The 24933-nt window shown below is 45.7% G+C and overlaps 1 protein-coding gene across 4 annotated transcripts in view; it reads left to right on the forward strand.

The window, feature by feature from the left end:
- The window catches only part of NMNAT1 (nicotinamide nucleotide adenylyltransferase 1), a 30729-nt gene extending 6424 nt beyond the window's left edge, over positions 1–24305 (forward strand). For 2 of the 4 annotated variants that reach the window (XM_032300325.1, XM_032300326.1), the window contains 4 exons: positions 13704–13877; positions 16617–16800; positions 22257–22399; positions 23494–24102. In XM_032300325.1, coding sequence (XP_032156216.1) covers positions 13763–13877; positions 16617–16800; positions 22257–22399; positions 23494–23894 — 843 coding nt within the window. In that variant the 5' untranslated portion in view covers positions 13704–13762 and the 3' untranslated portion in view covers positions 23895–24102. Of the gene's footprint in view, positions 1–7477; positions 7493–13703; positions 13878–16616; positions 16801–22256; positions 22400–23493 lie in introns of those variants that run through there. The other 2 variants (XM_032300327.1, XM_032300324.1) reach the window with 2 other exon arrangements.
- The last annotated feature ends 628 nt before the right edge of the window (positions 24306–24933 follow it).

The following is a 24933-nucleotide window of genomic DNA, read 5'->3' on the forward strand; positions in this document are numbered from 1 at the left end:
CCAGGCTGGAATGCAATGACGCGATCTCGGCTCACCGCAACCTCCGCCTCCTGGGTTCAGGCAATTCTCCTGCCTCAGCCTCCCGAGTAGCTGGGATTACAGGCACGCACCACCATGCCCAGCTCATTTTTTGTATTTTTAGTAGAGACGCGGTTTCACCATGTTGACCAGGATGGTCTCAATCTCTCGACCTCGTGATCCACCCGCCTCGGCCTCCCAAAGTGCTGGGATTACAGGCTTGAGCCACCGTGCCCGGCCTCCCACTGCATTTTTAAAGAAGCAATAAATTGATCTTGTTCAAATACACAGTCTAAATTACCGGGTTCTTTTGAAACTAAACTTAGTTACTATGATTTCTATTTTCCTTTCTCTTTTTCAGCACTTATTTCTATAGCAATCTCCCAGCTGATGCCAGTAAGCTTCATTGAACAAAAAATGAGGTTTAGAAAGTCAAAATAATCATTGTGAAATAATCTCCTGTTTGTTAGGAGATCTTTATTTGAGGTGAATTTGGTTATGATGTCAATCCTGTGATTTCAGCAGAACTGTTCTTTTTATCCATTGTCAGTGAGTGTTTATTTATACTTAAATGCAACTTTCTTTTTTTTTTTTTTTCTTTTGGGACAGAATCTGGCTCTGCCAGGCTGGAGGGCAGTGACGCAATCTTGGCTCACTGCATCCTCTGCCTCCCGGGTTCAAGAGATTCTCTGCCTCAGCATTCCAAGTAGCTGGGATTACAGGCACCCATAACCACGCCTGGCAAATTTTTGTATTTTCAGTAGAGATAGGGTTTCGACATGTTGGCCAGGCTGGTCTTGAACTCCTGACCTCAAATGATCCACCCACCTTGGCCTCCCAAAGTGTGGAGATTCCAGGCATGAGCCACTGCACCCAGCATGATGTAATTTTCTACTAAATGACTGGTTTTGACATGCTTCTTGTCATTGGCTCTGCTGTTCAGCTGAAATAGCAGGATAGGAGATGGTCGTGTGATTGCTGACAGGTGGCAGTGCTGCTGGGACAGGCCCAACCTTCTAGAGACGTGTATCTCAGGCAGGAAACACAGGACCCAGATGGTTCAGACTGTTGGGTTAGCCTCTGGCCTTCGACAGGTCACCCTGACCAGCCAGATCAGCCCCAGGCCTGAGAAAAGCACTGCAGAATGAAGAATGGGATCTCATTAAATGCAGGGGAAGTAACATGAAAAGGATGGCTTTTCATAACCCATCCTAACCCTTCTCTGCTCTATTTGCTTTGCTTTGCTTTTCATACTTAGCTTCTCGGATCTCTTGCTTTTTTTTTTTTTTTTTTGGGGACGGAGTTTCGCTCCTGTTACCCAGGCTGGAGTGCAAGGCTGAGACAGGCAGAGCACTTGAGGTCAGGAGTTCAAGACTAGCCTGGCCAACATGGCAAAACCCCATATCTACTAAAAATAGAGAAATTAGCCAGGCATGGTCACACACGCCTGTAATTCTAGTTACTCGGGAGGCTGAGGCAGAACAATTGCTTTAATCCAGGAGGAGGAGGTTGCAGTGAACCAAGATCATGCCACTGTACTCCAGCCTGGGCAACAGAGCGAGACTCCATTTCCAAAAAAAAAAAAGGAACTGGAGCTTAATATTCCCCTTGCAACATCACAGTGCTGGCTGAGTAGTTACTTGCCTTGAAGGACTGATAAACCTTTGACAAGGACAGGTTACTTGGGAAGTTTTCTTGCTTACCTGTAGAAGCTAAGCTGCTCACCGACAGCAGCACAGACAAGTAGTAAAGTTCGGGGGTTGTTTTTTCCTATAGTTGAGAGAGAAGACACTGTAAGGAATACTTTGTTGTTTAATTGGAACGTGTTAAAAATATTTTGCCACAAGGATTTAAATGGAGGTGCCAATTTAGTATGAGAGAGAAGTCTTGCTGTTTACTGTGTCAAACCCTATCCAACCTTCACTGTTTGTTTGTTTGTTTCTTCTGATACAGGATCTTGCTTTGTTACCCAGGCTGGAGTGCAATGGTGTGAGCATGGGTCACTGCAACCTTGACTTCCCCAGTTCATGTGATCCTCCTGCCTCAGCCTCCCAAGTAGCTGGGACTACAGGCACATGCCACCAGGCCCAGCTAATTTTTTTTTTTCTTTCTTTTTTTTTAGAGATGGGATTTCTCCATGTTGATCAGACGGGTCTCAAACTCCTCACCTCAGGTGATCCACCTGCCTCAGCCTCCCAAAGTGCTGGGATTACAGGTGTGAACCACTGTGCCTGGCCGTTCCCGACTCCCTCCCAGCTAATTTTTGTAGAGATAGGATTTTGCCACATTGTCTGTGCTGGCCTTCATCTCCTGGGCTCAACCAACCCTCCTGCCTCGGCCTTCCAAAGTCCTGGGATTGTAGGCATGAGCCACTGTGCTTAGCCTCAGTTTCACTGTTGATTAATAACTACTTTTCAAAACTCTAGTAAAGTAGAATTCACCTACAAAAAGAAAAATCTCTTGTGGAATTTTTAAACTTTCCCCAGTGAAATTCAGTATTTAAAAACGTACACAGTCTGTTGCCAAAACTGTTAACACCACCGTGCAGACTCCTTCACTGAAGGATCCTACAGCAAATGCAGAAAACATCCCCTTCAGTGCCTGTGGCACTGGCTCCATCTGAACAAACAGCACAGTAAAACCTGAAAGGACAGAGGAACAGCATCAGTTTTTAGGTTTAATCATCTCAGAAACATATTCTTTTTTTTTTTAAACAGGGTGTCACTCTCACTCAGGCTGGAGTATAGTGGCTCAACCTTAGCTCATTGTGACCTCTGCCTCCTGGGTTCAAGCAATTCTCCTGCCTCAGCCTCCCTTGTAGCTGATATTATAGGTGTGTACCACCATGCCCGGCTAATCTTTTGTATTTTAAGTAGAGACAGGGTTTTACTGTGTTGGCCAGGCTGGTCTCGAACTCCAGACCTCATGTGATCTGCCCGCCTTGGCCTCCCAAAGTGCTGGGTTTACAGGTGTGAGCCACCATGCCTAGCTAGAAACATATTCTTGAATGCAAACTTAAATACAATTTGTTTCCTTGCTTTCCTACTGTGGAACAGAAATGCCTAGTCTAGGCAGACTAATTTTTCCTTTGACATAGGTTGTATGCTTTTTTTTTTTTTTTTGAGAAGGAGTCTTGCTCTGTCACCCAGGCTGGAGTGCAGTGGCGTGATCTTGGCTCACTGCAGCCTCTGCCTCCCAGGATCAAGCAGTTCTCTTGCCTCAGCTGAGTAGCTGAGTCCCAAAAAGCTGGGCCTACAGGCACATGCCACCACACCCAGCTAATTTTTTGTATTTTTAGTAGAGACCAGGTTTTGCCCTGTTAGCCAGGATGGTCTTGATCTCCTCGGCCTCCCAAAATGCTGGGATTGTAGGTGCCAGCCACTGCGCCCAGCTTTTTTTTTTTTCTTTATGAGTTGGAGTCTTGCTCTGTTGCCCAGGCTGGAGTGCAGTGGCATGATCTCAACTAACTGCAACCTCTGCCTCTCAGGTTCAAGCAATTCTCCTGCATCATCCTCCCTAGTAGCTGGGATTACAGGCATATGCCACCATGCCTGGCAGAGTTTTGTATTTTTTTAGTAGAGACAGGGTTTCACCATATTGGCCAGGCCGGTCTCGAACTCCTGACCTTGTGATCCACTCGACTAAGCCTCTCAAAGTGCTGGGATTACAGGTGTGAGCCACTGCATCTGACCTTTTTCTTCTTTGAGACAGGGTTTCACTCTGTTGCCCAGGCTAGAGTGCAGCCCATCTCCCAGACTCAAGTGATTCCCCAGCCTCAGCCTCCTGAGTAGCTGGATTTCAGGCAGGTGCCACCATGCCTGGCTAATTTTGTATTTTTAGGAGAGACAAGGTTTCACCATGTTGGCCAGGCTGGTCTCAAACTCCTGACCTCAGGAGTGAGGTCAGGAGCATTCATTTACAGTCATGGTAAAGGAACCAAGGTTCTTAAGAGAAGTGAGTTGCCCAGAGCCAAGATGAAGCCAGTGCCAGAATAAGAATTAGCTCCACCTGCCTTGGCCTCCCACAGTGCTAGGATTACAGGCATAAGCTACCATACCCGGCCCTATTTTTTCATTTTTAAAAATCCAGACATAATTTTTGCTGAAATTATACATCACTCCTAAAAGCACATTCAAAGGAAAATATAACCAAGATCCATTAGCTAAAAGATTTCTCAAACTTCTCCACATTTCAGAATGTTGAGAATGGAGACCAACTCTTCTGTGTCTTTTTTTTTTTTTTTGGAGATAGGGCCTCTGTCACCCAGGCTGGAGTGCAGTGACATGACTCACTGCAACTTCCACCTTCCAGGTTTAAGTGACCCTCTTACCTCAGCCTCCCAAGTACCTCCCATGACACCATGCCCAGCTAACTTTTTCTGTTTTTTGTAGAGATGTCTCACCATGTTGCCCAGGCTAGTCTTGAACTCCTGACTTCACACGATCCTCCCACCTCAGCCTCTCAAAGTGCTGGGGTTATAGGCATGAGCCATTGGGCCCAGCCCTATGTCAGTTTTTGACTTCAAGTTGTCATTGTCCTTGTTTTTCTACCCAGAATCATCTCTTGATCAGTAACTATTTATTAAATGAAAACTAAACCTGATTCTTTAATATTATAACTGTAAAGAATTTTACAACAGAAGGAATTTGTATTTAACTTAATTTGGTTTCATACTCAAATTATAGAACAACTAAAAGAGAGGCTGGGCACAGTGGCTCACGCCCGTAATCCCAACCCTTTGGAAGGCCGAGGCCGGTGGATCACCTGAGGTCAGGAGTTTGAGACCAGCCAAACCAAGGTGGTGAAACCTGGTCTCTACTAAAAATACAAAATTAGCCAGGCGTGGTGGCACATGCCTGTAATCCCAGCTACTCGGGAGGCTGAGGCAGGAGAATCACTTGAACTCAGGAGGCAGAGATTGCAGTGAGCTGACATTGCACCATTTCACTCCAGCCTGGGCAACAAGAGTGAAATTCCATCTCAAAACAAATAAAACAAACAAACTAAAAGAGATACTTACGAAGTTTTTAAAGATTCCCAAAGACCGGGCGCGGTGGCTCAAGCCTGTAATCCCAGCACTTTGGGAGGCCGAGGCGGGTGGATCACAAGGTCAAGAGATCGAGACCATCCTGGTCAACATGGTGAAACCCCGTCTCTACTAAAAATACAAAAAAATTAGCTGGGCATGGTGGCGCGTGCCTGTAGTCCCAGCTACTCAGGAGGCTGAGGCAGGAGAATTGCCTGAACCCAGGAGGTGGAGGTTGCGGTGAGCCGAGATCGCGCCATTGCACTCCAGCCTGGGTAACAAGAGCAAAACTCCGTCCAAAAAAAAAAAAAAAAAAAAAAAAAGATTCCCTTCACCTGAATTTTAGATGTGAGGTTTTTTTTAAGTTTTAGTCTGTGAGTTCCTGAAGAGCAGAGAGCCCTGTCCTAGCAATTTTGTTCTAGCAGTGTCTGGCTACTATTTGTAGTAGATACACTTACCAATTGTGAAGAAGGTAAAGATGATATTACCAACCAGGTTGTACAGAAGAGGTTGGTTGCAGTATCGGGAAGATCTGGGCCTAAAAATCAATACACTGGGTGATAACATTAATTTATTACTTATTACAAGAAATCTGTGGCATAAGCCTACACCAGAAGGCACTAATCCTTAAACTCTCATTCTTATTTTGGCACTAGGTTGATCTTGGCTCTGGGCAACTCACTTCTCTTGAGAACTGTGGTTCTTTTACCGTGACTGTAAATGAATGCTACAAAAACAGTTCAGAAGTAATAGTAAGAGTTATTAATGTCATCATTCGTAGATAAATAATGTTTACCATTTTTCTTTTTCTTTTTTTTTTTTTTTTTTGAGATTGAGTTTCCCTCTTTTTACCCAGGCTGGAATGCAATGGCTGATCTTGGCTCACTGCAACTTCGGCCTCCCAGGTTCGAGGGATTCTCCTGCCTCAGCTTCCTGAGTAGCTGGGATTACAGGCATGTGCCACCACGCCTGGCTAATTTTGTATTTTTGGTAGAGATGGGGTTTCTCCATGTTGGTCGGGGTGGTCCTGAACTCCCAACCTCAGGTGATCCGCCCGCCTTGGCCTCCCAAAGTGCTGAGATTACAGGCGTGAGCCACAGCTCCTGGCCTTGTTGACTGTTTTTTAAATTCATGTTAATTTGCGATTTTGGTGAAAAAATATTTCATGGGAATTCTAACCTGTACTAAGGAAAAATGACTTACTGTGCACAGACTTTCTGTAGTAGAAGCTGGTGAGTTTGAGTTAGGCTAATTACAAGGCATGTTGCGGCTTCCTGTCCTTCCCCATCACTTAAGTATATTCTCAGTTTTCAGGGTTTTTTTTAGAATTAAAGTTATTAACTGACTGTTTTTGCTAAGAATAATTTCCAAGACAGAATCTGAAATAACATATTAAGTAATAATCAGGTTGGGCGTGCCTGTCGCCCTCAGCCCTGCAGTTATTAGCTAATGCTAGACTGTTGGCACTGGTCTCCAGGGAGTCTGTAATTTGAGACATTGGTCCCCTCATTATCTCCCATTTAATGGCTTCCCATGCCAGAAGAAGTAAGTGTGGATTAAAAGTTAAACTCAGTTTACCCACAGCTATCTTCACCGTATTGAGATTTTTGGCTTTTCAAAGAAGTGAACTAGGTGATTACCCTTGATAATAAGGGCAGAAAAAATGGGGCAGGCTGCAATTAAACATATAACAGGAATCCCAGAGAGCACCCAAGCCATCTCCACAGGTAAGAAAATGCATGTTGAGCTGCCAGGTATAAGAACTTACCTTAGCAGAACACAGAGCTGGAGAGCCAGGCTGATAATCCCAACCAAGAACACTGTCGCCCAGCTGCATGGAACACAGTGAATTATATTTTATATTACTTGTTTAGTGATGAAATAGCTTCCAGAAACGAAATTCAGGTTCTGTTTGGTGATAATGTTACATTTAACTACAGAGATTTAAACAGAATGAAGATGAATTGAGATCCATTGCATTCTAACAAAACTAAATCTAATAATACTTCAGTAAGAATATTAATAATAGCTACCACTTATTGATCTCCTGTTATGTAGCAGGCTTTGTTGGTACTGATCTTTCTTTTTTTTTTGAGACGGAATTTCGCTCTTGTTGCCCAGGCTGGAGTGTAATGGTGCAATCTTGGCTCACTGCAGCCTCCGCTTCCCGGGTTCAAGCAATTCTCCTGCCTCAGCCTCCCGAGTAGCTGGAATTACAGGCACAGGCCACCATGCCCAGCTAATTTTTGTATTTTTAGTGGAGATGGGCTTTCACCATGTTGGCCAGGATGGTCTCGATATCTTTTTTTTTTTTTTTTTCTTCCTGAGACAGAGCTTCCCTCTTGTCACCCAGGCTGGAGTCCAATGGCGTGATCTTGGCTCACTACAACCCCTGCCTACTGGGTTCAAGCAATTCCCCTAGCTCAGCCCAAGTAGCTGAGATTACAGGTGTGTGCCACCATGCCCAGCTAATTTTTTTTTTTTTTTTTTTTTTAAGTAGAGATGAGGTTTCACCATGTTGGCCAGGCTTGTCTCGAACTCCTGACCTCAGCTGATCTACCCGCCTCAGCCTCCCAAAGTGCTGGATTATAGGTGTGAGCCACCACGCCTGACCAAATCTTCCCCATTTTGACTAATCATTCTAACTCCCTTCTTCACTATAAACTATTAAATTCACCTTGATTATTTTATTAATTGGGTTTAGCCCTGAATAACTTTAGGGCATTCACAGAAATCAAATATACCCTCCGAAGGCAGATTTATCCCCAATGAAGTTACTCAAAAGGATATGCAGTTTCAAAATATACCCCCAGGAGTATTTAATGGCAGCATTGTTTGGAACAAGAACATAGTTACATGCTTAAAGTTACTGTTTTGAAAGAAATAGCATCCTTTTAGAGATGTAAATCCTGAGAGGCGGTGAGGTCAGCCACATTATTTAACTGTTAGCCAACATAGGTTTAATACTGAGCATCCTGAAATAGGTGACAGGGAAGGCCAAATAGAATTACTTATTGTTTTGAGAAGTTAATTTTTAAAAAACAGACTTTTTAACCAGGACCGATGGCGAGCGCTTGTAGTACTAGCTGCTTGGGAGGCTGAGGTGGGAGGATCTCTGGAGCCTGGGGTTTCAGGGCTGTAGTAAGCAATGATGGTGCCACTGTACTGCAGTGCTCTGTACTAGGCAACAGAGCGAGACCCTATCTCAAAAACAAGAAACCTGGCTTAATGTTTATAAAATATTATGTTAATATTTACACCTCTATGTTTTTTTTTGATGATCTTCTTATTTTTTTGAGGGAGTTTCGCTCTTGTTACCCAGGCTGGAGTGCAATGGCGCGATCTCGGCTCACCGCAACCTCCGTCTCCTGGGTTCAGCAATTCTCCTGCCTCAGCCTCCTGAGTAGCTGGGATTACAGGCACGCGCCACCATGCCCAGCTAATTTTTTGTATTTTTAGTAGAGACGGTGTTTCACCATGTTGACCAGGATGGTCTCGATCTCTTGACCTCGTGATCCACCCGCCTCGGCCTCCCAAAGTGCTGCGATTACAGGCTTGAGCCACCGCGCCCGGCCTACACCTCTATGTTTTTAAAGCTTAAAGATCAGTTATTTTGGCCAGGTGTGGTGTCTCATGCCTCTAATCCCAGAACCATGGGAGGCCAAGGTGGGAGGATCGCTTGAGGCCAGGATTTTAACACCAGCCTGGGCAATACAGCGAGACTCCATCTCTACCAAAAAAAAAAAAAAAATATATATATATATATATACATGTGTATATATATGTATATATATATATACATATATATACACATATATATATATGATCAGTAATTAACCAGGCCAAAGTGCAGTGGCTCAATCTCAGCCTCCCGAGTAGCTGGGACTCCAGCCACATGCCACTGTTCCCAGCCCAAGATTAGTAAATTTAAAAGTAAAATTTAAGCCTCAAGACTGCCACAGAGATAAATGGACTCTTTATTGTCACAGTGAGCTGGGGAGGGACACTTACAGCCTGAGCTGGTGAGTTCTCGGCAGCCAGCAGTGCAAGCGATAGGCCGTGTGGGCCAAAGAAAAGTGAGTCATGGTGATACTGGGCCCAGAGCACCTGGAGCAAGACAAGAAGGACCCAGGGCAGTCCCATTAGAGTTTCCAAACTACTACACCCATTCATCACAGCCCCCCATCGTGTGCCCTGTAGGAATATGGAGGAAGTACTCTTCAGGAAAGGGACAGATCCTAGTTCTTTAAAACCCAACTTTGGCAGCAATAGGAGCTCACCGTAACCTTAATTCTTCTGTGGCTCTGAAGGTTTCTAGTCTGGTCTGAGCTCAAGTTGGCTATGTTAACAGTTAATGGAACTGAGCTGGGTATTTGAGACAGGTTATAGATGTGACAAGAGAGAAAGACAGCTTCCTTTATGCTGAGAGATCAGCTTCCCCCAGCCCCTCCCTGTCCCTGGGGCATCACCTGGAAATCTGAGCTCATCCCCAAGGATAGGGCTAAAAGCTCTTTGTTCCATCCTTCCCTAAAGTCTGTTTCAGAACTGCAGCAGCTCCCTTGAGGACCCATGGCTCTTACACTAAGCCTTACTCTCCTTCCATCTCTCTCTTGGGAATAGTACCTGAAACCTGAGATGGGTGGGCATGTCTGACCCCAGCTGTCTGTCTGGCACCAGCTGAACTCAGCCCCTCCCCTGGTCTTTGAGAGCATGCTCAGTGGCTGGCGGATACCCTCATTTCTCAGCAGGCCTCAGGGTACTATGGGCATGTTACATTCATCACCATATCTCATAATACCAAGGTAGTTTTTATGGGAATTGGGGGCCTGGGGTAGGGATGAAAGGGATGGGTACAGGCCCCAAGTGAATCCTGGTATCATACTTGGGATGATAACTGAAAGGTAAGACATTTAAACCATTCTGAGTGATGAACTCATTTTTTCTAGTGTCATGCTGACCACTACTGAACCTTCTCCTTTATTTCCTGTTAGCAGTGTCCCTGTGATCCCACCACTGTGCCTTATTTTAAGAAGGCCCCAAGTATATTTCTTTTCTTTTTTTTTTTTTTTGAGATGGAGTTTCCCTCTTGTTGCCCAGGCTGGAGTGCAATGGTGCAATCTCAGCTCACCGCAACCTCCACCTCCTGGATTCAAGCAATTCTCATGCCTAAGCCTCCTGGGTAGCTGGGATTACAGGCATGCGCCACCACGCCTGAGTAATTTTTGTATTATTAGTAGAGATGGGGTTTCTCCATGTTGGTCAGGCTGGTCTCGAACTCCCAACCTCAGGTAATCTGCCTGCCTCGGCCTCCCAAAGTGCTGCAATTACAGGCATGAGCCACTGCGCCCGGCCTATTTATTTCCTTTTTTTTTTTTTTTTTGAGATGGAGTCTCACCCTGTTGCCAGGCTGTAGTACAGTGGCATGATCTCAGCTCACTGCAACCTCTGCCTCCCAGGTTCAAGCGATTCCCCTACTTCAGCCTCTCGAGTAGCTGGGACTACTGGTTCGAGCCACCTGAGGTTACCTGAGGTCGGGAGTTTGAGACCAGCCTGACCAACATGGAGAAACCCCATCTCCACTAATAATACAACAATTAGTCAGGCATGGTGGTGCATGTCTGTAATCCCAGCTACCCAGGAGGCTTAGGCACGAGAATCGCCTGAATCCAGGATGTGGAGGTTGCAGTGAGCTGAGATTGCGCCATTGCACTCCAACCTGGCCAACATGGTGAAACCCCATCTCCACTAAAAATCCAAAAGTTAACTGGGTATGGTTCTGCATGAAGCATACTGAATTCAATATGGTTGAACCCTGGAGGCAGACGTTGTGGTGAGCCAAGATCACACCATTGCACTCCAGCCTGGGCAATAAGAGCGAAACTTCATCTCGGAAAAAAAAAAAAAAAAAGAAAAAAGAAATGGCATTATAAGCACATAATATAGAGTTATGGCAGTAACTGCCAGAAGAAATAGCTGAAAAAGTTAAAAGTGGTTGCCTCTGGGAGCTGGATGGAAGGGATGGTGAGTGGGATATGATTGATGGCTGTTGGTTTTCATTAAGGGCCTTTTTCACTCTGTGATTTTCTAGATCTGTATATATGAATTAGTTGAATAAAAAAGTTTAGGATGGGTGAGGTAGCTCACACCTGTAATCCCAGCACTTTACGAGGCTGAGGCAGGCAGATCATGAGGTCAGGAGATCAAGACCATCCTGGCCAACATTGTGAAACCTTGTCTCTACTAAAAACACAAAAAATTAGCTGGGTATAGTGGCACCTGCCTGTAGTCCCAGCTACTCGGGAGGCTGAGGCAGGATATTGCTTGAACCCAGGAGGCAGAGGTTGCAGTGAGCCAAGATCGTGCCGCCACATTCCAGCGTCATGACAGAGATTCTGTCTTAAAAAAAAATTAATAAAAATTTAAAATTGGATACCTTGCATTTAATTACTTCATTAGTATGGAAGGATCAGTGGAATAATTGATATGAAAAAGAGGGTTGTAAATTATATACTGTTATTCAGTGGAAAGTTATCATGTTACTGTTGTGTTGACTAAAAGGCAAAAATGCTGTATTTGGTAGACAATAATGTATTAATTAACTATGGCCGCAATAGTGCAGGTCACAAAATTTGAGTAACACATGATAATAAACGCTCATTTTTGCTTTTGAGAGTAGAGTCAGCTTGTTGGCTTGACAATCTGAGCCAGGTTTGGTTGCTCTCACTTGGGTTTGCTCATGTGTCTGAGCAGATGGACTGTAGTTCTTGGCTGGTGGGGGATGGCTGTGTTCCCCACATGTGGAACAGTTGGATGGCTGTCAGTGAGAGCATCAGCTTTCTCCCACGTGTTCTGGCATCCTCCACACTATTACTTGTGCCACATTCTTTTGGCAAAAGCAAGTCAAAAAATGTGGGGAAGTCACTTCCATCTCTTCATGGTAGGAGCTGCAAATTCACATTGAAAAGAAGGGATGGGGCTGGGCACGGTGGCGCAAGCCTGTAATCCCAGCACTTTGGGAGGCCGAGGAGGGTGGATCACGAGGTCAAGAGATCGAGACTATCCTGGTCAACTTGGTGAAACCCCGTCTCTACTAAAAATACAAAAAATTAGCTGGGCATGGTGGTGCATGCCTGTAATCCCAGCTACTCAGGAGGCTGAGGCAGGAGAATTGCCTGAACCAGGAGGCGGAGGTTGCGGTGAGCCAAGATCGCGCCATTGCACTCCAGCCTGGGTAACATGAGTGAAACTCCATCTCAAAAAAAAAAATAAAAAAAAAAAAAAGAAGAAGGGATGGGCCAGGTATGGTGGCTCATGCCTGCAATCCCAGCACTTTGGAAGGCCAAGGCAGGCAGATCACGAAGTCAGGAATTCAAGACCAGCCTGACCAGCATGGTGAAACCCCATCTCTACTAAAAATACAAAAGTTAGCTGAGCATGGTGGTGTATGCCTGTAATCCCAGCTAATCGTGAGGCTGAAGCGGGAGAATTGCTTGAACCCAGGAGGCAGAGGTTGCAGTGAGCTGAGATCGGGCCATTGCACCCCAGCCAGGGCGACAGAATGAGATTCCGTCTTGAAAAAAAAAAAGAAAACAAAAAAGAGGGATGGAGACATGGAAGCATTTTTACAGTTCACTTAGCATAATGATTGAAGCCAAAAAAAAATTTTTTTTTTGAGATGGAATCTTGCTCTGTCGCCAGGCTAGAGTGCAGTGGCGTGATCTCGGCTCACTCAACCTCTGCCTCCCAGGTTCAAGCAATTCTCCTGCCTCAGCCTCCCAAGTAGCTGAGATTATAGGCATGTGCCACCATGCCCAGCTAATTTTTATATTTTTAGTAGAGACAGGGTTTCACCATGTTGGCCAGGGTGGTCTTGATCTTTTGGCTTTGTGATCCACCTGCCTCAGCCTCCCAAAGTGCTGGGATTATAGGCATGAGCCACGGTGCCTGGCCAAAGTCAAATATTTTTCATTCATTTATTGGGAATGAGAACATGGAAGGACATCAAAAGATCTGTAACTGGGCTGAGTGTGGTGAGTCATGCTTGTAATCCCAGCACTTTGAGAGACTGAGGTAAAAGGATTGCTTGAGCCCAGGAGTCTGAGACCAGTCTGGGCAACATAGCAAGACCCCACCTCTACAAAAAATAATTTTTAAAATAACTAGCCAGCCTATTGGTATGTGCCTATGTTCCTAGCTACTTAAGAGGCTGAGGTGGGAACATCACTTGAGCCCAGGAGTTTGAGGGTGCAGTGAGCTGTGTTGCACTACTACACTCTAGCCAGGTTGTTAGAGCAAGACCTCATATTTTTTTTTTTTTTGAGACGGAGTTTCGCTCTTGTTACCCAGGCTGGAGTGCAATGGCGCGATCTCGGCTCACCGCAACCTCCGCCTACTGGGTTCAGGCAATTCTTCTGCCTCAGCCTCCCGACTAGCTGGGACTACAGGCATGCGCCACCATGCCCAGCTAATTTTTTGTATTTTTAGTAGAGACGGGGTTTCACCATGTTGACCAGGATAGTCTCGATATCTTGACCTCGTGATCCACCCGCCTTGGCCTCCCAAAGTGCTGAGATTACAGGCGTGAGCCACCGCGCCCAGCCTAAGACCTCATCTTAAAAAAAAATGTATAACTGATTGTATTTTTTTTTTTTTTCCTTTGTAGACAACAAGGGAGGTGTCACAGTTTTCCATTTAGATCAGCAACTTCAAGTTCTTACCATGGAAAATTCCGAGAAGACTGAAGTGGTTCTCCTTGCTTGTGGTTCCTTCAATCCCATCACCAACATGCACCTCAGGTTGTTTGAGCTGGCCAAGGACTACTTGAATGGAACAGGTAGGAGCAGTAACCAAAAGTGGCTTAAGACGAGGGAAGCAGTATGCCTGGGTCTGTTTCAGAATACACATTTGATCGACTGGGCACAAATATGCTGTCCTGCTCTCTTGTACAGTGACTTCTTAGCCAAGAAAGAGGGTGAAGTATGAGGGTAGAATTGAGCATCTGGCTATGGCCTGTAGAATAGAAAGTACAGTCGAGTACAGTGGCTCACACCTGTAATCTCAGTGCTTCGGGAGGCTGAGGTGGAGGATCACTTGAGGACAGGAATTTGAGACCAACCTGGGAAACAGAGACAGTCCCAATCTCTACAAAAAATTAGTCAGATATGGTGGCATGTGTCTGTGGTCCCAGCTACTCGGGAGACTAAAGAAGGAGGATTACTTGAGTCTGGGAGGTGAAGGCTGCAGTGAGCCATGATCACACATTTGCTCACCAGCCTGGGCATCGGAGCAAGACCCTGACCACCCTCCCCCTCCAAAAAATGGAATTTGTTTCTGTCATCCATGTGCTTAAGCTCCTTCAGAGTTTCCCATTACTTAAGGCAAAAAGTGAAAGCTTGTACTTAGCATACATAAAACCTCCAGGATCAGGTACAGCCTTTTAAAATTTTTCATAAACAATGCATGAATAGACTGCGGGGGGCATGGCTCACACCTGTAATCCCAGCACTTCGGGAGGCAGAGAGGGGCAGATTACCCGAGGTGAGGAGTTTGAGATCAGCCTGGCCAATGTGGCGAAACCCCGCCTCTACAGAGTCTTGCTCTGTTGCCCAGGCTGGAATGCAGTGGCATGGTCTGGTCTCACTGCAACCTCCACCTTCCAGGTTCAAGTGATTCTCTTGCCTCAGCCTCTCGAATAACTGGGATTACAGGTGTGCACCACCACACCCGGCCTATTTTTGTACTTTTAGTAGAAATGGGGTTTCACCATGTTGGCCAGGCTGGTCTCGAACTCCTGTTCTCAAGCAATCTTCCCACTTTGGCCTCCCAAAGTGCTGGAATTACAGGCATGAACCACCATGGCATGACATAATATAACATGTTTAATGTGTATCCTTCCAGTCTTCTTTGTATGAATTTATATGCAAACATTTGAGTGTATAGACAGATTTTTTTTGTTCGTTTGTTTGAAATGGTTCTCACTCTGTCACCCTGGCTGGACAGGCTGGAGTGCAGTAGTATGTTCACAGCTCACTGCAGCCTTGACCTCCTGGGCTTAAGTGAGCCTCCTGCCTAAGCCTCCTGAGTAGCTGTGACCACAGGCATGCCACCACATCTGGCTAATTTTTTTCTTTTTTGTAGAAACTGGGTCTCACTGTTTTGCCCATGATGGTGTTAAGCTCCTGGGCTCAAGTGATTCCCCTGCCTCGGTCTCCCAAAGTACTGGGATTACAGGTGCGAGCCACTACACCTGTCCTAGATTTTTTGTTACATAAATGATCATATAGGGCCGGGCGCGGTGGCTCAAGCCTGTAATCCTAGCACTTTGGGAGGCCGAGGCGGGTGGATCACGAGGTCAAGAGATCGAGACCATCCTGGTCAACATGGTGAAACCCCGTCTCTACTAAAAATACAAAAAAAAAAATTAGCTGGGCATGGTGGCGTGTGCCTGTAATCCCAGCTACTCAGGAGGCTGAGGCAGGAGAATTGCCTGAACCCAGGAGGCGGAGGTTGCGGTGAGCCGAGATCGTGCCATTGCACTCCAGCCTAGGTAACAAGAGCGAAACTCCGTCTCAAAAAAAAAAAAAAAAGATCATATAATATGCTGATAGGTAGATGGATGGATGGATGCTAAAGCTCACTAATAATTTTAATAACCAGGGAACTAACTTAAAAAGTGATATATGTTTTACCTATCACATTGAGAAATGGGCTTTTGCATACACTTTAGGTGGACAATACAAATTAAGGCTTTTGGCCGGGCGTAGTGGCTCACGCCTGTAATCCAAGCACTTTGGAGGCCAAGGCGAACGGATCACCTGAGGTCGGGAATTCAAGACCATCAAGACCAGCCTGACCAACATGGTGAAACCCTGTGTTTAAAAACAAAAAACAAAAAAAACAAATTAAGGCTTTTTACAAAGTAATTTGGCAATATCAATAGAAATTTAACTGTATAGGGGAATGAGGCGAGGTACAGAGTTTCAGTTGGGGAAGATGAAAACATTCTAGGGATGAGAGTGATGGTTGCACAACAGTGTGCTTGCACTTACTATCATAGAACTGTATACTTAAGTGGTTAAAATGGGAAATTTTTGTGTTATTTATATTTTACCATAATTTCAGTCAATTAATTGATCAATCTGCTAATAAGCTGGAATCCTCAAAGAAAGAGAATCAGTGATTATAAAACAATATCGGCCAGGCATGGTGACCCACACTTGTAGTCCCAGCACTTTGGGAGGCCGAGGCAGGCAGATCACTTGAGGTCAGGAGTTCGAGACCAGCTTGGCTAACATAGTGAAACCCCATCTCTACTAAAATAACAAAAATTAGCCAGGCATTGTGGCACACATCTGTAACCCAGCTACTTGGGAGGCTGAGTCAGGAGAATTGGTTGAACCTGGGAGGCGGAGGTTGCAGTGAGCTATCATGTCACTGCACTCTAGCCTGGGCATCAAGAGCGAGTCTCTGTCTCAAAAAAAAAAACAAAACAAAACATAATATTGATCATAATATTTCCTGTGCATAAAATCTAATTTGTTATACCTAATGCGAAACCTAACTCTTCATCCAGGAAGATACAGAGTTGTCAAAGGCATCATCTCTCCTGTTGGTGATGCCTATAAGAAGAAAGGACTCATTCCTGCCCATCACCGGGTCATCATGGCTGAACTTGCCACCAAGAATTCCAAATGGGTGGAAGTTGATACATGGGAAAGTCTTCAGAAGGAGTGGAAAGAGACTCTTAAGGTGCTAAGGTACTCATAGTGGAATCAGCTTTGTTAGTTCTGTGTTAATGGCTAGGCAGCTTGTTTTTACCATGTTTCCATGTTGCTTACATCTGTGAACATACAAAAATGTGACAGATTTGCAAAACTGTCACATATGTTATAAGCCATTTCTGTGGAAGGTTACTATAAGACTGTAGAGCACAGTACCAGAGGATGGGTATTCCTTAGCCCCTCTGTGTCTTTCATTATGTTTTAAGATGTTTGTGGCCGGGTGTGGTGGCTCACGCCTGTATTCCCATCCCTTTGGAAGACAGAGGCGGTTGGATCACTTGAGGTCAGGAGTTCGAGACCAGCCTGGCCAACATGGTGAAAACCCATCTCTACTAAAAATACAAAAATTAGCTGGGCATGGTGGTGTGTGCCTGTAATCTCAGCTACCTGGGAGGCTGAGGCAGGAGAATCACTTGAACCCCGGGGGGCAGAGGTTACATTGCATGCTTGCTACTATGTGTTATCACTATTAGAAAATAGAGGAAGCTGGCCTGGCCTTCTGTGCCCCAAATGAGAGAGGCAAAATTGCAGGAAAATGTTATGATTATCAGTCTTCCTAAGTATAAAAGTGACAGGCAGCTGGGCATGGTGGCTCACACCTGTAATCCCAGCACTTTGGGAGGCTGAGGCAGGTGGATAACGAGGTCAAGAGATCGAGACCATCCTGGTCAACATGGTGAAACCCCGTCTCTACTAAAAATACAAAAAATTAGCTGGGCATGGTGGCACATGCCTGTAATCCCAGCTACTCAGGAGGCTGAGGCAGGAGAATTGCCTGAACCCAGGAGGAGGAGATTGCGGTGAGCCGAGATCGCGCCATTGCACTCCAGCCTGGGTAACAAAGAGCGAAACTCCATCTCAAAAAAAAAAGAAAAAAAAAGTGACAGGCAGATAATCTAAGGAAGAGAAGCATCAAGTGCTGCTTGATCATGGACAGGACTGATTTGTTTGCTGCTTCCGTGACAGTATCTGGAGAGAGTCCCAAATCTCTGTGCCCATACCTTTGAAGCAGTTCTAGTTAAGGGTTCAGAGACCAGAGCAAGTGACATCTAATTATTTTTCTTTTCTTTTTTTTTTTTTTTTATGGAGTCTCACTTTGTTGCCCAGGCTGGAGTGCAGTGGCGTGATTTTGGCTCACTGCATCCTCTGCCTTCTGGGTTGGAGCAATTCTCCTGCCTCAGCCTCCCACGTAGCTGGGGTTATAGGTGTGTGCCACCATGCCTGGCTAATTATTGTGTTTTTTGTAGAAATGGGTTTTTGCCATGTTGGCCAGGCTGGTCTTGAAGTCCTGACCTCAGGTTATCCACCCACCTTGGCATCCCAGAGTGCTGGGATGACAGGTGTGATCCACTGCACCCGGCCCTCTCTTTTTTTTTTTTTTTTTTTTTGAGACGGAGTCTCGCTCTGTCGCCCAGGCTGGAGTGCAGTGGTGTGAACTTGCCTCACTGCAATCTCTCCCTCCTGGGTTCAAGCAATTCTCCTGCCTCAGTCTCCTGAGTAGCTGGGACTACAGGTGCCTGCCACCACCCCTGGCTAATTTTTGTATTGTTAGTAGAGACGGGGTTTCATCATGTTGGCCAGGCTGGTCTTGAACTTCTGACCTCAGGTGATCTACCTGCCTCGGCCTACTAACACCTAATTATTCTTTTTTTTTTTTTTGAGACGGAGTTTCACTCTTGTTGCCCAGGCTGGAGTGCAATGGCGCGATCTCGGCTCACCGCAATCTCCGCCTCCTGGGTTCAGGCAATTCTCCTGCCTCAGCCTCCTGAGTAGCTGGGATTACAGGCATGCGCCACCATGCCCAGCTGATTTTTTTTGTATTTTTAGTAGAGACGGGATTTCACTATGTTGATCAGGATGGTCTCGATCTCTTGACCTCGGGATCTACCCGCCTCGACCTCCCAAAGTGCCCTTTTTTTTTTTGAGACAGAGTTTTACTCTTGTCGCCCAGGCTGAAGTGCGATGGCGTGATCTTGGCTCACTGCAACTTCTGCCTCCCGGGTTCAAGCAATTTCCCTGCCTTAGCCTCCTGAGTAGCTGGGATTATAGGCACCATCACCACGCCCGGCTAATTTTTTGTATTTTCAGTAGAGATGGGGTTTCATCATGTTGGGCAGGCTGGTCTTGAACTCCCGACCTCAGGTGATCTGCCTGTCTCAGCCTCCCAAAGTGCAGGGATTACAGGCCTGCCACTAGGCCCAGCCGACACCTAATTATTTCTTAATGTTGTTTTGATTTTTCAAAATTTTCTTTTCTTTATTTTGTTGGAAATGGGGTCTCGCTATGTTGCCTAGGCTGATCTCAAACTTCTGGCCTCAAGCAGTCCTCCCACCTAGGCCTCCCAAAGTGCTGGGATTACAAGTGTGAGCTACTATGCCTGGCCTATTGTTATCTTGAGTTTAAAATAAAAGGGCTTTCTGAAAAGACTTTCGTTTAGTATCTGTTCTTAGAGTTCTGAACCTTCCAGTTACCGACTACATCAGTTAGGATTCAGATGAGGAAGTGGAAACCACTCTGGGTATTTTAAGTGGAAAGAGATTTAAGTTCTTAGTCAAAAAGTACTTAAAAGTAAAATAACTGAGGCTGAGTGTGGTGGCTTATGCCTATAATCCCAACATTTTGGGAGGCTGAGTCAGGCGGATTACCTGAGGCCAGGAGTTCAAGACCAGCCTGGCCAACATGGCAAAACCCCATCTCTACTAAAAATAAAAACATTAGTTGGGCGTGTTGGTGCATGCCTGTAATTCCAGCTACTCCGGAGGCTGAGGCAGGAGAATTGCCTGAGCCTGGGAGGTAGAGGTTACACTGAACTGAGATTGCACAACTGCACTCCAGCCTGGGCAACACAACAAGACTCTGTCTCAAAAAAAAAAAGTAGCTGGAGGCTGGGTGCTGTGGCTCATGCCTGTAATCCTAGCACTTTGGGAGGCTGAGGTGGGTGAATCACCTGAGGTCAGGAGTTCAAGACCAGCCTGGCCATCATGGTGAAACCTCATCTTAAAAAAAAAAAGTAGCTGGAGAAGTGGAAGTCAAGATCACTCCTCCAAAGTTGCAGTCAGAATTCAACAAACCAGTTTTGCCTCTGCTGCTATTAAACCATCTCAGTCTCCTGAAGTTAATGATGGGACAGTGGACTCCAGAGTCTAGCCACCACACCCACACTAGACAGGATGACTTGTCAGGCTCCACAGCCCCAGGATGATGGCCTCTGTCCTCCTCCTGCCTTCCAAAACTCTCAGGAGAGAATCTCATTAGCAGAATTGCAGTCACGTCCAGAATCTGCTGCAAGGACCTCTGGGAAGAGTGCTGGGCAGCATTGGGGGCTGAGCCAGTATAGTATCTTGCACAGTGATCTCTTAAGAGGACTTACTTTTCAGACTTGGCAGGGAGAAGAGTCTCCACTGCTTGATGGCAAAAAATTCTCCCATGAGGGACCAGGTTCCTGGGCCATAGCCCTAACCAACCCTCTGGCTTTATAGTAACCTTACGGCCTATTACATGGTCAACTCAGCTGTTCAGAAGGGTTGGGATTTAGGGAGATAAAGGACCCACAGTTGGATCCCACAGGTGTAGTTGATGTTATTTGGCTAACATTGCACAGTTCGTAAACAGTTGGTACCCTGGTGCCAGCCCAGAATAGAGCTATACACAAATCCTGCTTAGAGCCCCTTCCTCTGAGGCCTCAGGCACTTGCCCTTCTAGGACCTTCTCCTTGGCATTGTTTTAAGCCACACTCTTCAATGGTCAAGAGTGTGGGCTCTGGCCTAGACTGCTGAGGTTCAAGTCCTGGCTCTGCTATTAATACTTATAAGTTAAATGACCTTGGGCAAATTAGTCAGTGTCCTCTCTCAATGGGGGTAAGAAACAATTCTGATATAAGGGTGGCAATAATGCAGTGATGAGGTTTCACTATGTTAGCCAAGCTGGTGTTGAACTCCTGACTTCAAGTGATCTGCCTGTCTCGGCCTCCCAATGCTGGGACTAGAGGCGTGAGTCACCATGCCTGGCCAATTTTGTTTTGTAATCACTGATTCTCTTTCTTTGGGGATTCCAGCTTATGAGCAGATTGATCAATTAATTGACGAAATTATGGTAAAATATAAATAACGTAAAATTTTCCCATTTTAACCACTTGAGTGTACAGTTCTATGATAGTATGATAATGAGATGCCATCTCTCAAAAAAAAAAAAGTTAGGCTGGGCGTGGTGGCTCACGCCTATAATCCAAGCACTTTGGAGGCCAAGGCGGGTGGATCACCTGAGGTCGGGAGTTCAAGACCAGCCTGACCAACATGGTGAAACCCCATCTTAAAAAAATAAAAATAAAAATAAAACAATAAATAAAGTTAGCTGAACATGGTGGCATGTGCCTATAGTCCCAGCTGTTTGGGAGGTGGAGGCAGTAGGATCACCTGAGCCCAGGAGTTCTTGGTTGCAGCAAGCTCTGTGTCACTGTGCTCCATCCTGGGCAGTACAGTGAGCTGTGTCTCTAAAAAACAACTCCGAAAACATTCTCTCAAACAAATTATTGAATGCCTCCTATGTTTCATGGACTCTGCTAGGAGCTGGAGTTGCAACTGTAAGCCTCCCTTTTCCCTTCCCTTATGGAGATAATAATATTTATGATACAGGATGTTGAGTTTTTTTTTTTTTTTTTTTTGAGAGGGAGTCTCCATCTGTCACCCAGGCTGGAGTGCAGTGGCGCGATCTTGGCTAACTGCAGCCTCTGCCTCCTGAGTTCAAGTGATTCTCCTGCCTCAGCCTCCTTAGTAACTGGGATTACAGGTGTGTACCCCCACAACTGGCTAATTTTTTGTATTTTTAGTAGAGACGGGATTTCATCATGTTGGTCAACTGGTCTCGAACTCCTGACCTTGTGATATGCCTGCCTCAGCCTCCTAAACTGCTGGGATTACAGGCATAAGCTGCCATGCCCGTTCGATTTTTTAATATCTTTTTAGTTCTCCACAACAGTCATCTTATGTTGAGAGGATTTTATCAGATAATCCATGTACAGGATGCAGTGTAGGGTGTGGCACATCATAAATAAATAATGTTGGCCAGGTGTGATCGCTCACACCAGTAATCCCAGCACTTTGGGAGATGGAGAGGGGTGGATCACTTGAGGTCAGAAGTTCAAGACCAGCCTGGCCAACATGATTAAATCCCATCTCTACTAAAAATACAGAAAAAAAATAGCCCAGCATGGTGGTGTGGACCTGTAATCCCAGCTGCTCAGGAGGCTGAGGCAGGAGAATTGCTTGAACTCAGGAGGCAGAGGTTGCAGTGAGCTGAAATTTTGCCACTGCACTCACTCCAACTCGGGAGACAGAGCAAGACTCCATCTCAAAATAATAAATAAATAATGTTAATGATACTCTGATGGGGCATTGTGAGAAAGCAGAACATTCTATGGTTCTGTTGTTTTATAGACACCATCAAGAAAAACTGGAGGCTAGTAACTGTGATCGCCAGCAGAATTCACCTACGCTAGAAAGGCCTGGACGGAAGAGGAAGTGGACTGAGCAAAAACAAGATTCTAATCAAAAGAAATCCCTAGATCTGAAAACAAAAGGTTTGTATGTTTCATCAGGACTTGTGGTCTAGAGCTGATAAGATTCTATAGCTGAGCAAACCCCTGTGTATTTGTTTGTTTTTTAGAGATGGGATCTCACTATGTTGGCCAGGTTGGTCTTGAACTCCTGGCCTCAAGCAATCCTCCCGCCTTGGTCTCCCATGGTATCAGGTTTACAGGTGTGAGCCACTATACCTGGCCTGTATTTTCTTTTTTTTTTTTTTTTTTTTGGTTTTGAGATGGAGTGTTGCTCTGTTGCCCAGGCTGGAGGGCAGTGGCACAGTCACGGCTCACTGCAACCTCTGCCTCCTGGGTTCAAACAATTCTGCGTTAGCCTCCTCAGCAGCTGGGACTGCAGGCATGTGCCACCACGGCCTGCTAATTTTTTGTATTTTTAGCAGAGACGAGGTTTCACCATATTAGCCAGGATGGTCTCGATCTTCTGACCCCATGATTTGCCCACCTCAGCCTCCCAAAGCGCTGGGATTATAGGCATGAGCCACTGTGCCCAGCCTAGCCTATATTTTCATTTTATATTGCATACTTGGTGTCTGGAAAATGCCTGTTGTTGGTTTCATGAAGCGAAGAAGAATAAAAGGCACCTGAGCTTATTTCTCCTGCAGTGGTCTCTAATTTTTGAGGTGTTCTGGATCTCTTTTGGAAATCTAATTCTTTTTTTTTTTTTTTTTTTTTTTTGAGACAGAGTTTTGCTCTTGTTGCCCAGGCTGGAGTGCGATGGTATGATCTCGGCTCACTGTAACTTCTGCCTCCCGGGTTCAAGCAATTCTCCCACCTCAGCCTCCCAAGTATACACCACTACCCCTGGCTAATTTTGTATTTTTAGTAGAGATGGGGTTTCTTCATGTTGGCCAGGCTGATCTCAAACACCTGACCTCAAGTGATCCACCCTCCCTGGCCTCCCAGAGTTCTGGGATTACAGGCATGAGCCACCGTGCCCAGCCCCAACCCTCATTCTTGAAAAGCACATGTATACCTTCAATTTGATACAATGGGGAAAAGTAAACCCCTTTCCACTTGGAGGAGGTAGGGGGGAAGAAAAAGCAAACCCTGAAGCTCTGTTTTATTCTTCCCAGCTGTACCCAAGGTCAAGCTGCTGTGTGGGGCAGATTTACTGGAGTCCTTTGCTGTTCCCAATTTGTGGAAGAGTGAAGACATCACCCAAATCGTGGCTGACTATGGGGTCATATGTGTTACTCGGGCTGGAAATGATGTTCAGAAATTTATCTATGAATCGGATGTGCTGTGGAAACACCGGAGCAACATTCATGTGGTGAATGAATGGATCACTAATGACATCTCATCCACAAAAATCCGGAGAGCCCTCAGAAGGGGCCAGAGCATTCGCTACTTGGTACCAGATCTTGTCCAAGAATACATTGAAAATCATAATTTGTACAGCTCCGAGAGTGAAGACAGGAATGCTGGGGTCATCCTGGCTCCTTTGCAGAGAATCACTGCAGAGGCTAAGACATGAGAATTCTACAGCATCATATTTTGGACTTCCCGTTTGGGGATCTGAAACAATCTGGGCGTTAGTAACTGGGGAAGGAAGTTGTGATCTGTTGCCTAAACTAAAGCTTAAGTTGAGTAAAAACTGGCCTGGTGTGGTGGCTCACGCCTATGTTCCCAGCACTTTGGGAGGCCAAGGCAGGCAGATCACAAGGTCAAGAGATCGAGACTGTCCTGGCCAACATGGTGAAACCCTGTCTTTACTAAAAATACAAAAATTAGCTGGGCATGGTGGTGCACACCTGTAGTCCCAGCTACTCGGGAGGCTGAGGCAGGAGAACTGTTTGAACCCAGGAGGCAGAAGTTGCAGTGAGCCGAGATCGCACCACTGCGCTCCAGCCTGGCAACAGGGCAAGACTGTCTCAAAAAAAAAAAAGTTTAGTAAAAATCAATGGTAAGTTAAGGCCGGGCACGGTGGCTCAAGCCTGTAATCCCAGCACTGTGGGAGGCCGAGGCGGGTGGATCACGAGGTCAAGAGATCGAGACCATCCTGGTCAACATGGTGAAACCCCGTCTCTACTAAAAATACAAAACATTAGCTGGGCATGGTGGCGTGTGCCTGTAATCCCAGCGACTCAGGAGGCTGGGGCAGGAGAATTGCCTGAACCCAGGAGGCGGAGGTTGCGGTGAGCCGAGATCGCGCCATTGCACTCCAGCCTGGGTAAAAAGAACAAAAAGACCACTAGGAAAACATTCATCATAACAAAATCTCAATGGTAAGTTAAAATAAGAGTTATTTTATTCTTTTTATCAGATGTTGCTAAGATGAATGTTTTCCTTATGGTCTTATTGTAATCTCTATCTTTAAAACATTAAGACAAGAAATTAGTAGCACACAAAAACCAGAAGTGTTTTCAGTGAGACTAGCTGCAAATAAGTTAAAACGTCCATCCCAGCTCTACCATATAAAAGAAGCAAAATGTATGGGCCGGGCGCGGTGGCTCAAGCCTGTAATCCCAGCACTGTGGGAGGCCGAGGCGGGTGGATCACGAGGTCAAGAGATC

Source organism: Sapajus apella, unplaced genomic scaffold (assembly GCF_009761245.1).
Source record: "Sapajus apella isolate SASKATOON/1434 unplaced genomic scaffold, GSC_monkey_1.0 scaffold43, whole genome shotgun sequence".
Taxonomy (NCBI): domain Eukaryota; kingdom Metazoa; phylum Chordata; class Mammalia; order Primates; family Cebidae; genus Sapajus; species Sapajus apella.